This window comes from Agelaius phoeniceus, chromosome 26 (assembly GCF_051311805.1).
Source record: "Agelaius phoeniceus isolate bAgePho1 chromosome 26, bAgePho1.hap1, whole genome shotgun sequence".
NCBI classification, from domain to species: domain Eukaryota; kingdom Metazoa; phylum Chordata; class Aves; order Passeriformes; family Icteridae; genus Agelaius; species Agelaius phoeniceus.
This window is the reverse complement of record NC_135290.1, coordinates 115,959-128,995: the sequence shown is the minus strand read 5'-3', so window position 1 is coordinate 128,995 and position 13,037 is coordinate 115,959. Positions and strand designations below refer to the sequence as shown.

Sequence of the window (13,037 nt, the reverse complement as noted above, 5' to 3'; positions counted from 1 at the left end):
TCCCACCCTTTTAGGGTTTGGTAACACCACACTCGCTGTGGTTTCAAAATGTTCCAAGGGGGTTTTAAATTTATTTTTAAATTTATCCCAAATCTATCAGTTGTATCCCAAACTTTTCTATTTTACCCCAAATTGTTTTAGGAATAATTTTTTGCTTCCCACAAGGAAAGGGAGTGGATAAAACCATTCCCTGTAACGGGAATAATTCATTTGGGAAGGGACTAATTAATTTCTAATCCCATTTTGGGGGTTTTCCTGGCAAATCCGTGTGCCCTCCAGGATTTCCCCCCCTTTTTTATCCCAAATCTCCCATTCTCCCCTCGGGGGTGGGAAAGAAGTCTGGCACCCCCGGTTTGGGGCAATTTCTATGAAGTTCCTCTTTCCTGGGGTCCAATGGCCGAGGGGGGAATTTCCCAGGTGAGGATTATCCCAGGAATTCTCCGGGTGTTTCCCTGTGGCCTGGAAGGGTTGGGAATTCCCCCGTGGGGAGCAGGGATTGGGCTGGGATGGGAATGCGTGAATACAGAAATGCATAATTATGTAAAAAAAGAAACACATATAAAAATAAATAATGTATAAAAGCATAAGTGTATATTTAAAATAAATTACATATAAATATTAAAATTTAAAATAAATAAAAATAATTTATATACAAATATATAAACTTATATATAAATATATAAACAAATGTAGAAGTACAGAAGTGCACAAATACCCAGATGCACACACCAATAAATACCCAATTAAATGCATTAATAAACACAAATACTTGGATATTCCAATGTTTGGATATTGGAATATTCCAATATTCAGATACTCAAACATTTGGATCTTCAGATATTTGGACATTCAGATATTCTGATATTCAGATTTTTTGATATTCAGATATTCTAATATGTGGATATTCGGATATTTGGATATTCCAGTATTTTGATATTCCCATATTCAGACATTTGGATATTTGGATATTCAGATATTCCAATATTCCCATATTCAGATACTGTGATATTCACATATTCAGATATTCCAATATTTGGATATTCCCATATTCAGATATTGGGATATTCCAATACAGACAGTTCCAGGTTTTCTGGCTGAGCTCATTCCCCAAAAAAAATCCACCCCAGGGATCCCTCGGTGGGACCCTGGAAGATCCCAATCCTTGGCTGTTCCCATCTCCAGGCCTAAAAAAAACCCTAAAAGAGTAAAAAACCCAAAAGAGCAAAAAACCCCAGCCAAGAGTGAGCCGTGCATTGATAACGGGAGGGGCAGGGGACACGGAGGGGACCTGGGGCAGCAACGCCAGGAATTTGAGATAAAATGAGTTTATTTGATATTAAAATGAGTTTATTTGGGATAAAAAACAAGTTTATTTGGGATAAAAACCAGTTTATTTGGGATTAAAATGAGTTTATTTGGGATAAAAATGAGTTTATTCGGGAAGCGCCTCCCGCCTGTGCCCTGCCCACTGCAATATAAATAGAATACACGAATTAAAAATAAATATATTTATAAATAGAAAGCATTTCCATGTCTCAAACCGCGTCCCTGCAGACACACCCCACGTGGAATCCCGAGTGGAATTTCACCCTTTTCCCAAAAAATCCCCTCCTGGCGCTCCCAGATTCCCTGGGAAATGACGTCTGCACGCATCCCCCAGCCCCCTTCCGCTCGGGGGGCTCCGGCTGCTCCCCCAGGTCCCCCCTCGGGATTTTGGGGAAAATTCCCTGGGATTTGGGGTTTTCCCAGAGCCTTTCGGGATCCCCTGGGAGGGGCAGAATTCCTGAAATTTCCTCCCCGCTCCGCTCCTCCCTCCCGGCCGAGCTCAGCCCAAAGGTAAAATGGCTCTGGCTCCGTGTGGAAAAGGGAATTTAACCCCAGGATTCCCAGAAAAGCTCCAGCGCCGCTGAAAATTTGGGGAATTTTTCATTTTGGTGGCCCCCAAACCCCTTTTCCCGAACAAAGAGGGATTTGGGGGATTTTTGTTGGAAAATTCCCTTCAGGAAATTCTCTCCTGTGCGAAACCGGGGGGGGAAATGTGGGGGATTGGGGTGGAAAATTGGGATTTTTTTGGTGCAGGGGAGCACCCATGGGTGCTGGAAAAAGGGGGAGATCCCGCAGGGATCCCTTTGGGATCAGCGGGAAAAGCGATCAGGTGATCCCCGCTTGCGGATTGGAGTCATTTTAAATTTTTTTTTAAATTTTCTTTTTTTACACGCTCGCTCAGGAATGCGCTTCCTCCTCCTCTTTTCCTCCTCCTCCTCTTTTCCTCCTCCTCCTCCTCCTCCTCTGGGATCGTTGCTAATTTGGGATCTCTCGTGCTCCAACAAATCATTATCATCAAATTTCGGATTAAAATTAAAAAAAAAAAACCCCAAACAACCCCAAAAAAAAAAAACCAAAACCCAGAAGGAGAAGAACAAACCCAACTTTTCATGCAGGAGACAAAAAAGGGGCTGGGGAGGGAGCGGAGCCGCCGCTTCCCTGCCCCCGGGAAGGTTTCCCTGGGAACAGTTTCCCCAAAATTCGCCTCCTGAGCAGGAGCTCAGACCCCGCTCCAGCGGCCTCAGGTTCGGAGGGACCCGCCACAATGGAGCCCAGCGCATAAAATCGGAATTTTTAAATTATTTTTTCCCATTTCCCCCCCCTTTTGCAAAGAGGAATCTGCAGCCTGGGGTTTTTGTAGGGTTTTTTGTTTGGGTTTCTTTTCTTTTCGGGATTTTTTGTGGGGTTTTTTTTGTTGTGTTTTTTTTTTTGGTTTTTTTTTTGGGAAAGCACCGCGGGAGAGTTGCTAAACACCGAAGGAACCTTGGGATTTAAAGTTGGAAATAAAGTTTAGCAGCTCCGAGGTGTGAGAGAGAATTCCCTTTTTATTCCTCTATTATTTCCCATTTTAAAAATTTATTTTCCCCTCCCTAATTTTATTTTTCTTCTTTTTTTTTCCTTTTTTGGGGTATTTTTTCCAAATTTTTATTTTCCTTTTTTTTTCTTTTTTTTCTCCTGTTTTTTTTTTTTTTTTCTTTTTACCTTTTTTTTTCCCTTTTAACAAAGAATTCGAATGGAAAAAAAAAAGACACGAAGTGAATAAAGACGATGTGCGAGTAAAAAAAAAAAAAGGGAAAAAAAAGAAGAATACAACTCTCTCCGAACTCTCTTTTTCTCCACCGCTGTTACTGTGGACGCCAGCTAATAAATGCAATTAATTAGCAATTAATTAATAAGCTGCAGGATGAATTGTGGCCGAGGCGATGACTTCGAACAAGCCGCCTAGAAGGAACATTTTTCACGCTTTATTAAAAATATTCCTCCACACACCCATCCCAGAGGAATCCACATTTGGGAAGGCGCAGCGACCTCTTCAACCAACCCAAAAAACCATCGAAAAATCCATTTAAACCGCGGAAACAAAGCGGAGGCGCCCGCGCTGCCGCCACCTCGGAACCACGGTGATTTGGGGATTTTATTTGGGGCTTTTCGAGGGGGGAACCGCGGTGCGGGGGGGTCCCCATTGTGTGCGCGGGGTTTGGGGAGGGCGCGCGGGGGAAATTTGGGGTTCGGGGACACCCGATGGAGCCGGGGGCGTTCCCGGGGGTGTCCCCGGAGGGAACGCGGGGCCCCCCCGCGCCCCCCGAGCTTTGTCCGCTCCGGCTCTCGGGTGATTTACACCGATCCCCCCCCCCCCCCCCCCAAAAAAGGGATTATTTGGGAGGCGGAGGTGGGTGCGGGGCCGGCCCGGGCGATGAGAGATGTTTGACTTCTTAATTTTTTTCTCTTTTTTTTCCTCGCCGGGGAGGGGGCAGACGAGGAGCCGAGCCCCGGAGCAGGAATTGGGTGTTCGGGAGATGTTGCCAATCCTCAACCGGAGCGTTTGAAAGCGAGATCGGATTTTTTGGGGTTTTTTTGGGGTTTTTTTCCCCTCTTTTCCTTGTTTTTTTTCACCTCCCCTCCCCCTCTGGCCCCTCTCCGGAGGGATGTGTGTGATCAGCGAGTGGAAACACAAATGTCCTGATTTTCCTGATTTTCCCTGCCCCTCTTTGAGAGGGACAAAGTGAAAAAAGCAGCAAAAAACAACCTCGGAAAAATGTTCCTGACCTGCGAGGGGACCTTGGGGATCGCTCCGGCCACCATGGACTACAGCGTGCAAGCCCGGCCGGGCCATTTCCACGCCGGCTACCAACAGATCGAAGGCATCAACTTGGGCTACTTACAGATCAACGGCACCCAGATGTTCGCGCTGGCCCAGGTGCTCAGCGACCTGTTCAAGGACATCCCCAGGACCACCATCAGCAAGAAGATGGAAACCTTAAAGATCAAGAGCCGTCGCTGCGACCTGGCCGAGCTGCGGACCCTCAAGGCCATCAACTCGGTGCCCACGCGCGCCGTGAAGTGCTCGCTCATCTCCAAGGCGGACCTGGAGGCTCTCTGCACCTCCTGCAAGAGCCTCCGCCGCAGGAAAAGGAGGAGGAAGAGCAGGAGAAGGGAGCAGCTGCTGCTGCCGGGCCCCGGGGAGTTCTTCCCCTGCCCGCGGCCCCCGCCCTGCAGAGCCGGCGGCTGCTGCGGTGCCCCCGGCCGGGCCATGCCGGCCCCCGGCCCGCAGCAGCTCCAGCCCGCCCGGGGGGGGCTCTTTGGGGGGGTCCTGGCCGGCTGCCCCCGAGAGCTGGCGCTGCTGGGCCCCGCGGCCGCGCAGCCCTGCGCGCTCCCAGGGCCCGCGGGCCGGCACCGGCGGGCCCCGGGCCGCCCCCGGGGGCTCCTCCCGCTCGGAGCGGGGCCCGCGGCCGCCAGGAAGGGCCGGTGCCGCGGCTTCCCCGCCTCCAAGCGCCAGGGCACGTCCGCCGGCTACTCCAGCGACTCGGACTCCAGCCTGGACCTCGCCGCGTCCAGCCCCGCCACCTCCAGCGACTCCTCGGAGGAGGAGGAGGAGGAGGAGGAAGAGGAGGAGGAAGAGGAGGAAGGGGACAGCTCGTGCAGCAGCGAGGAGGGCAGCTCCTCGGAGTCGGAGAGCAGCTCGCTGTGCAGCGGGGACTCGGTGCAGAGCACGCGGTACCGGCAGGCGGCCCTGCCCCGCTTCCAGGCCCCCCGGGAGCCGCTCGGGGAGGAGCGGCCGGCGGAGCCCCCCCCGAGCAAGGCGCTGCGCCCCGACCCCGAGCTCCTCTTCCTCTCGCAGCACCTCTGGGCCCGCACCCTGCGAGCGTCAACTTTGGAAAGTTTGAGCGCGGCGGCAGCGCCGGGGGCTCAGCCGGGGCTGTACGCGAGGCACGAGGCCTCCCCTGCCTCCTCCTCCTCCTCCTCTTCCTCTTCCTCCTCTTCCTCCTCCTCCTCCTCCTCCTCCTCCTCGCCCCCTCCCTCCCCGAGCAGCAGCATCCCCGGGGGGGCCCCGCCACAAAAGGAGCGCGGCTTTGGGGACGCCGGCGGGAAGGATTTGCACAAAGACGCCTCGAACAAAAGCTCCTCGTTAGAGCGGCCCAGCGGAGCCTCCCCGGGGCCGGCGCCTTCCCCCGAACCGGCCCCGGAGCTGCGGGCGAGCCCCGCTGCCCTCGGCGAGCCCCGGCCGGAGCATTTCGACCGCTTGATCCGCCAGTCCAAGCTGTGGTGCTACGCCAAGGGATTCAACGTGGACGGGAAAGGTTTGCGGCAGGGCCGGGGCAGCCCGGAGCCCTGGAGGGGAGCGGAGCTGCGGTTCCAACCCCGCGGAGGAACCGGGAGCCCCGCGGCGCTGCGGAGCCGCCAGGACGGCAGCGCCAAACGGCGGCGCCTGGCCAGGGTCACCGAGAGGCAGCGCGGCCCCTCCAAAGCCAGGCCGCCAAAAACTCCCCGCAGGAATTCCAGGAAGGGAAACGCTCCCTGCAAGGCCAGCCCGCCTCGGAATTCCTTCAGCCTGATGGGCAACTTCCCCTGCACGCCCTCGCTGGTGGTGGGCGAGGACGGGGACCTGTGCCCGGCCTCGTCGCTGGGCGGCAAAAACTCCTGGGCGCTGTCCAAGACGCACCCGCTGTGGCGGTGGCACCTGGGCGGCAGCGCCATCCCCGTGCCCCCCAGCCTCAAATTCCGCGGCTGCGCCAGCCTGGAGGATCCCTGAGCAGCGCAGGACAAATCCCAGGAGCGCGGGAGGTGCCCGGGATGGGAGCGGGGCCGCCCCAGCCCCGCGTGGGGAAGGGGCTGCCCGGAGGAGCCGCGCGGGGATTTGGGGCTGATTTGGGGCCATTTGGAGCTGATTTTGGCTCGATTTGGGTCTGATTTGGGGCCTATTTGGAGCTGATTTGGGTCCGATTTGGAGCTGACATGGGGCTGGTTTGGGTCCGACTTGGGGCTCATTTGGGGCTGATTTTGGCCTGATTTCGGGACGATTTGGGTCCGATTTGAGGCTAATTTGGAGCTGGTTTGGGTCGATTTGGGGCCGCGGGCGCTGCGGGATGTTGGGTTTGGGAGGAGTTTTAGGGTGAGGTTAAAGCGCGCGAAGGAACACAAATAATTTCCCAAAAACTCCGCGGGCCGCTGGAAACGAGGGAGGCGATTCCCAGGAAAGGGATTTAGGGATGAGGCGGCTGCTGGGAACGAGCTGGGAATGAGCTGGGAATGAAGGAGCTGGGAATGAGCTGGGAATGAAGGAGCTCCCGCCGCCCTGACCTCCCGACCCTACTCCAAAAAACCAAACAAGTCCCAAACCCCAGACCTCGTTTCTCCTTTTTCCTCCATAAAAATTGGATCAAAACAATAAAAATCCCACGCAGGAAAGGGAAAACTCCCGTTCCTTTCAGGGCCGAGTGGATCCCGGGGAAAATGTGGAAAATCCGGAAAATCCCGGTTTTCCAGCGGGGTGTTCTTGGTGGAGGGGCAGGGAGGAAACGCCAACTTAAAAAAAATCGGGAATTTCGGGAGGTTGGGAGAGAGCACGAGAGGTGGAGAGGGAGTGACTTGAAGCTGCTCCATGGAAATCTAAAGAATCTTTTTAAAAAGTGGTGGAAAAGGGGGAAAAAGTGAGGAATTTGTGGGATAATCATCCCTGGAAAAGGTTTGAATCCCGGGAAGAAAATCCGGGAAAATCGGGAATGAAAGGATTTGATCCTCGCTGGAATTTCCCTCCCTCCCCTGCTTGAACTTTTCCAAACCTTTGGAAATTCCCGATGGGATTTCCAGCCCATCAAGGCCCCCAAATCTCTGCTTTGGGAACTTAAAAAACCCAAAAAATCAAAGCTATTTTGGGGCTCTTTGTTGTTTGTTGTTTGTTTTGGGTTTGTTTTTTTTTTTTTTTTAATTTCCTGAGCTAATTTTTTTTTTCCAGGAGAAAAAAAAATTCCCGGCTCTCTCCGGGGGTCCCGCTTGGAAAATTCTTACTTTTCTCTGCAAAATTTAGGCCCGAAAACAAAAAAAACAAAACAAAACAAAATTTCAAAATTAAAAATCGCTGCGCGGGAAAAGGGAATGATTGAAAGGAATATCTTCGCACGCGGCCTGCTTGATTTATTCCTATTTTAAATTTCATTTTTAAATTCCATCAGCGCCTTAAAAAATAAGGAAAAGAAAGGGCCGGGGGGAGGGAAAGGGATTTTAAAGGCCGGGAATGTTTGGGATCTGCTGGGCGCCGTTTTCTCTGGAAGTGGCGAATTGGTGCTAAAAGCGGTGTTTGTTTAATTTGGGTTTTTAGCGGTTTTTTTTTTTGTTAAATCGGGTTTTTTTTGTTGTTTATTTCGCCCCCTCCCGCTGAGCAGAGTAGCGGGAAAATTCCCTCGGCAAAATATTGGGATTTTCGAGCAGTTATTCCCCAAAAAAATCCCCCAAACAACACGAAAACGTGGTGAGAAAAGCGGATTTTAGGGGAGGTTTTCCATGGAATCGCCATGGAATTTCGGGTGGGGTTAAAAATGTATATTCTATTAAAAAAAATAAAGGATTTTAAAATAATTTGAGGGTGGGGTTGGAAAAAAAAATCCCGGGATGCACGCTGGGAATGAATATTTATATTTATATTTATAATCCTATAAAAATAATAGAAATATATATTACAAATCATATAAATATATTAAGAATCCTATATGAGTATAAATATAAATATATAAATATAAATATTTAAATCCAGCAACCTCCAGGCCCCTCAGCTCCCCCCCAGAAAAACTCAGGAATATTTTTCCAAGGGATAAAATCACCTCGGGAATTGCGGGGGGAGTGGCCCAGATTTTTATCCCGGTGTAAATACGGCTAAAAATCACTTTTTCTATTAAAAATTCACATTTTGGGCAGAGATTTTCTTCATTTCTCTGCTCGTGCATGGGGTTGGGATGTAAATAATTGTGAGTATTTGTAAATATTCTGTAAATCTCAATAAATTTTCTGTAAATGTTCTGTAAATATTTGGGGGCCTAAAAAAAAATTCAAAATACCTCAAAATTTTCATTAAAAAGGCACCTGGAGCAGCAGAATTGCCCAACAATAATCATGAAAATAAGAATTATCATCCTGATGTTAATTATGATAATTCTTGCTTTGGTTTTGAGGTGTTTAAGGGGATTTAAGCTACCAAAGAATAAAAAAAAAAACAAAAACCTTTAAATAAGAGATAGAGTGAGGGGGATGGAGTGGCAGTGGAAATAAACATAATAAAAGAAATATAAATTTAAAAATAAAAGAAAATACAATTTTTGGCCTGGAATCGCTTGGTTTGGGGTGAAAATCAGCAAATCTGGGGTGGTTTGGGGGTAAAATTTCACTTCCAGGAGAGCCAAAGGGAGGGGAATTTTCATTAAGTGGGAGAAAGGAGCAAAAGATTGGATTTTTTTGGTCATAAAGTCCATTCTTGTGTTCATTTTTGGTTGGGGTTGGAGGAAAGCAAAACAAAGATGGGAAAAATAATGGAAAACCCCAACTTTGCTCCTCTGGAGTGGAAATTCCCATTCCTTTGGGGTAAAAAAATCTCATTCCTTTGGATTAAAAATTCCCATTTCTTTGAGTTTAAAATTCCCATGTTTGAATTAAAAATTCCCATTGCTCTTTTTTTTTTTTTTTTTTTTTTTTTTTTTTTTAATTAAAAATTCCCCTTTTTTCGAGGGAACTCCCAGCTCCAGTCTGGGATGCAGGGAGGGAGGGATCGGGATGAGCTGTGGGAATGGGGATCTGGGATGAGCTGCGGGATGGTGATCCCAAAGGCAGGAGCTGCAGGATCCCATTGGGGTGAGCTCCAGGATGGGAATCCCAATGGGATGTGGTGAGGAATGGGGATCCGGGATGAGCTGTGGGATGATGATCCCAAAGGGATGAGGTGCAGGGAGTGATGATCCTCATGGGATGAGCTGCAGGATGGGAATCCCAATGGGATGTGGTGAGGAATGGGGATCCTGGATGAGCTGGGGAATGATGATCCCAAAGGGATGAACGGCAGGATCCCAGTGGGATCAGCTGTGGGACCAGGATCCCAGTGGGATCAGCTCCAGGATGAGTGTCCCGCTGGGATGAGCTCCAGGACCAGGATCCCAGTGGGATGAGCTCCAGGACCAGGATCCCATTGGGATGAGCTCCAGGACCAGGATCCCAGTGGGATCAGCTCCAGGACCAGGATCCCGCTGGGATGAGCTCCAGGACCAGGGTCCCACTGGGATGAGCTCCAGGACCAGGATCCCGCTGGGATGAGCTGTAGGGGCAGCTCGGTCTCCCGGGTTATTCCCAGGTCTGGGAGGTTCCTCCCTTCCCCTGCGGACCCGGGGACCGGACGCTCTCCCGGTGCCCCGGGGGCTGTGGGCACACCCGAGCCGCTGCCGCCCTCCGCAGGGCGCCCTCCCACCGCCCGCCCAGACGCGATTTTGGGGGAAAAAAGGGCATTTTTAAGCTTCTCCCAGCAGAGGTCCCCAGCTGCCTGCCCAGCGGCGCTCCCTGGATTCCGGGGGAATCCTCCGGCCCGAAGGGCTGGAATGGAATTCCCGGGGGAATTTCTAATTCCCGATAAATTAGAATTTATCCTATTTATCTTGTTCCCAAGAAAAAGAGGAATGCGGCCAGGAAACTGCTCCTGGGTTTTGTTCTGGGTCCAAGGCAAGGGGAGTTTCCTGGGATATCCCAAGGGTGACACAGATTTTGGGATCTGCAAGGTGCAATCCCAAAGAAAAATTTTCCCAATATTTCAGAATTATTCCACTTCACTCATTCCCTGAAGGTGTAATCCCACAAATAAATATTCAAAATATTTCAGGATAATTTCTCTCTACTCCTTTCCTGTAGGTGCAGCCCCATAAATAAACATTCCCTGTCCCAGGATTCAGGGATATGCCACTTCACATCCTTTATTTGGGAAGGAAATGAAATAAATAAATTTATTTGTTTTAAAATTTGGCGAAGACACCTGAGGTTCCCGAAGTGACAGAAGCCTCCTGGGGGAAACACCCCCACCCCAACACCACAACTCAGCAGCAGAAAAGGAGAAAACGCCCCCAGAACCCCCAAATCCATCCCGGCAGAGCGGACCCTGGACAGATCCCTTTAAGCCGAGCTTTGGTGCCGCTAATCTCGGTTTCAGTTTCAGGTCCCGCCGCTATTTTGGTGTCACCGCTGCCACCAAGGCAGGGCGGAGCGGAGGAAGGGGAGAGCGGGGAGGGTTTGTCTAAATTAGGAAATCACCCCAAAAATCTGCAGAGCAGGGCCACAACTGCTCCACACCCTGCTCGGGACCGATGGTTTCAATTTATCCACTCATTAAATTAATGTGAAGCTTAATTAGTGCTGGTTTTAGCTCCTCTGGGGAATCCTCAAACCCATCCCAAACCCCTTCACACCCATTTTGGGCAGTTTCATCAAAATTTCCCATTCCTGGGACTTGCAAAGCTCCAAAATATATTTCAGCCTCGGGACAGATGTGAGTCAGGGCTGAGCTGATTGGTGTCACTCATTAATTACTCATTAATGACTCATTAGTTTGTTCTGATCCATGCTGGAGCAGTGCCGGTGACTTCTTCCACATAATTTTGGGGGGAAACCTCAAAGGTGCCAGAATTTGGCTGCTTTTTGTCTGCCAAGGGCCTAGTCGTGATTAATTAATTAATTAATTAATCAATTAATCACTCAGCAGTGATTAATTCCCGGGTCACAGGCCCAAAACTCCTAAAGAGCAACTGGGGGGGGGTGGGAAATTCCAACTCATGGGAAACCTGTCCCACCTTGTCCCCAGCCTGTCCCCTCCTGCTGGTCCCTCAGGGCTTTCGGCGGGCTCCGAGTTGAGAATTTTCTGGATCTGAGGAACTGAGGGATCCTGGATGGTTTGGGTGGGACGGGACCTGAAATTCCCTCCAGTGCCACCCCCGCCACGGCAGGGCCACCTCCCCATGCCCCAGGATGGCCCAAACCCTGTCACACCTGGCCGGGGACACATCCAGGGATGGAGCAGCCACAGCTGCTCTGGGAATTCCATCCCAGCCAGGAACTCCTGCCCCAAATCCCGTCCACCTCTGCCCTGCCGCAGTGGAAGCCATTCCCTGTGTCCTGTCCCTCCATCCCTGTCTCCTGTCCCCTCTCCAGCTCTCCCGGAGCTCCTTGAGGCCCTGGAAAGGCTCCAGGGTGTCCCTGGAGCTTCTCCTTGCCAGGCTGCAGAATCCCGAATCTCCAACTTGTCCTGAGAGAGGAGGGATGGAATCCATGGATGGATGGATGGACGGATGGAGGGATGGAGGGATGGAGGGATGGAATCCATGGATGGACGGATGGAGGGATGGAGGGATGGAGGGATGGAATCCATGGATGGATGGATGGATGGACGGATGGAGGGATGGAATCCATGGATGGATGGATGGATGGATGGACGGATGGAGGGATGGAGGGATGGAATCCATGGATGGATGGATGGATGGATGGACGGATGGAGGGATGGAGGGTGAGGGTCCAGATGTGCCCCTTGGAGGTTCCCCTGTGTCCCTCCACTGCCCGGGGCCGCTCCTCTCTCCCCTCTCCCCTCTCCCCCCCGCCCTCCCTCCCTCCCCCACTCCCCCCTCTCCCCGTTCCCCTTCCCGTTTCCTGCGCCCCCGCAGCCCCGGGCCGGATGCGGCTCCGAGCCCGAGGGGCCGCGGGCGCTTCCTGCCCGCCCCCGCCGCCGCCCCGGGCCCGCCCCGTGCACAGCAGGCACCGGGCACCGGGAAACGGGCACCGGGCACAGGGCAATGGGCACCGGGCACCGGGAAACGGGCACCGGGCACAGGGCAATGGGCACAGGGCACCGGGAAACGGGCACCGGGCACAGGGCAATGGGCACAGGGCACCGGGAAACGGGCACCGGGCACCGGGAAACGGGCACCGGGCACAGGGCAATGGGCACAGGGCACCGGGAAACGGGCACAGGGCACCGGGCACCGGGAAACGGGCACCGGGCACAGGGCAATGGGCACAGGGCACCGGGAAACGGGCACAGGGCACCGGGCACCGGGCAGTGGGCACAGGGCACAGGGCAATGGGCACAGCAGGCACCGGGCACCGGGCAGTGGGCACAGGGCACCGGGCAATGGGCACAGGGCAGTGGGCAGTGGGCACAGGGCAATGGGCACAGGGCAGTGGGCAGTGGGGACTGGACACCAGGCAGGAGGGGTTGGGCACCAGGTACTGGGTACTGGCCACAGCACGGTGGGCAGAGTGGTCACTGGGCATTGGGCACTGGGCAAGAGGCAGCAGACATGGGAATTTAATGGGAATTTAATGGGAATTTAATGGGAATTTAATGGGAATTATAATCCTTTCAAAGTTCAAGTCCGAGGATCTCCGTGGGCAAGGGAAGGGAGGAAATCCCGAATCTGATCCTGGGACAATTCCAAGTCTCCAGGATACAAAGGCCAGAATTCCTTAAACACAAAAGATAAAAGGAAAAGGGGGGGAAAAAAAGGGGGGAAAATACAGGGAGAATCCTTGGAAAAAAGGGAGTTCAGGCTGAGTGAATTCCCGCCCCTGCAGGGATTTTCAGGGATTGGGATAAAGGGAAAATCGTGGGTGGAATGCTTGAGGGGTTCTCAAAAAGGGTAAAAAAACCCCAGAATTTTGGGGTTTGGGTTGAAAGAAATCCCAGGATGGGCCAGGCCAAG

General features: G+C 52.0%; 1 protein-coding gene across 3 annotated transcripts; it reads left to right on the top strand.

Annotated features, from left to right (window-relative positions):
* Positions 1-1,675: 1,675 nt before the first annotated feature.
* On the top strand, positions 1,676-8,537 carry EPOP (elongin BC and polycomb repressive complex 2 associated protein). 3 transcript variants are annotated; one of them, XM_077190859.1, is made up of 3 exons: positions 1,676-1,836; positions 3,052-3,446; positions 3,794-8,537. In XM_077190859.1, exon 3 carries the CDS (start codon positions 4,082-4,084, stop codon positions 6,074-6,076), a length of 1,995 nt encoding a protein of 664 aa, XP_077046974.1. In that variant the 5' UTR covers positions 1,676-1,836; positions 3,052-3,446; positions 3,794-4,081; the 3' UTR covers positions 6,077-8,537. The 3 variants fall into 3 exon arrangements, with proteins under 3 accessions (XP_077046974.1, XP_077046975.1, XP_077046973.1); XM_077190860.1 differs by lacking the exon at positions 1,676-1,836 and having other exon boundaries at positions 2,071-3,446; positions 3,801-8,537; XM_077190858.1 differs by lacking the exon at positions 1,676-1,836 and having other exon boundaries at positions 2,071-3,446.
* Positions 8,538-13,037: the final 4,500 nt, after the last annotated feature.

What these genes read in the sequence shown, in the direction of transcription:
- EPOP (XM_077190859.1), top strand. Translation starts at nt 4,082, where the DNA reads ATGTTCCTGACCTGCGAGGGGACCTTGGGGATCGCTCCGGCCACCATG.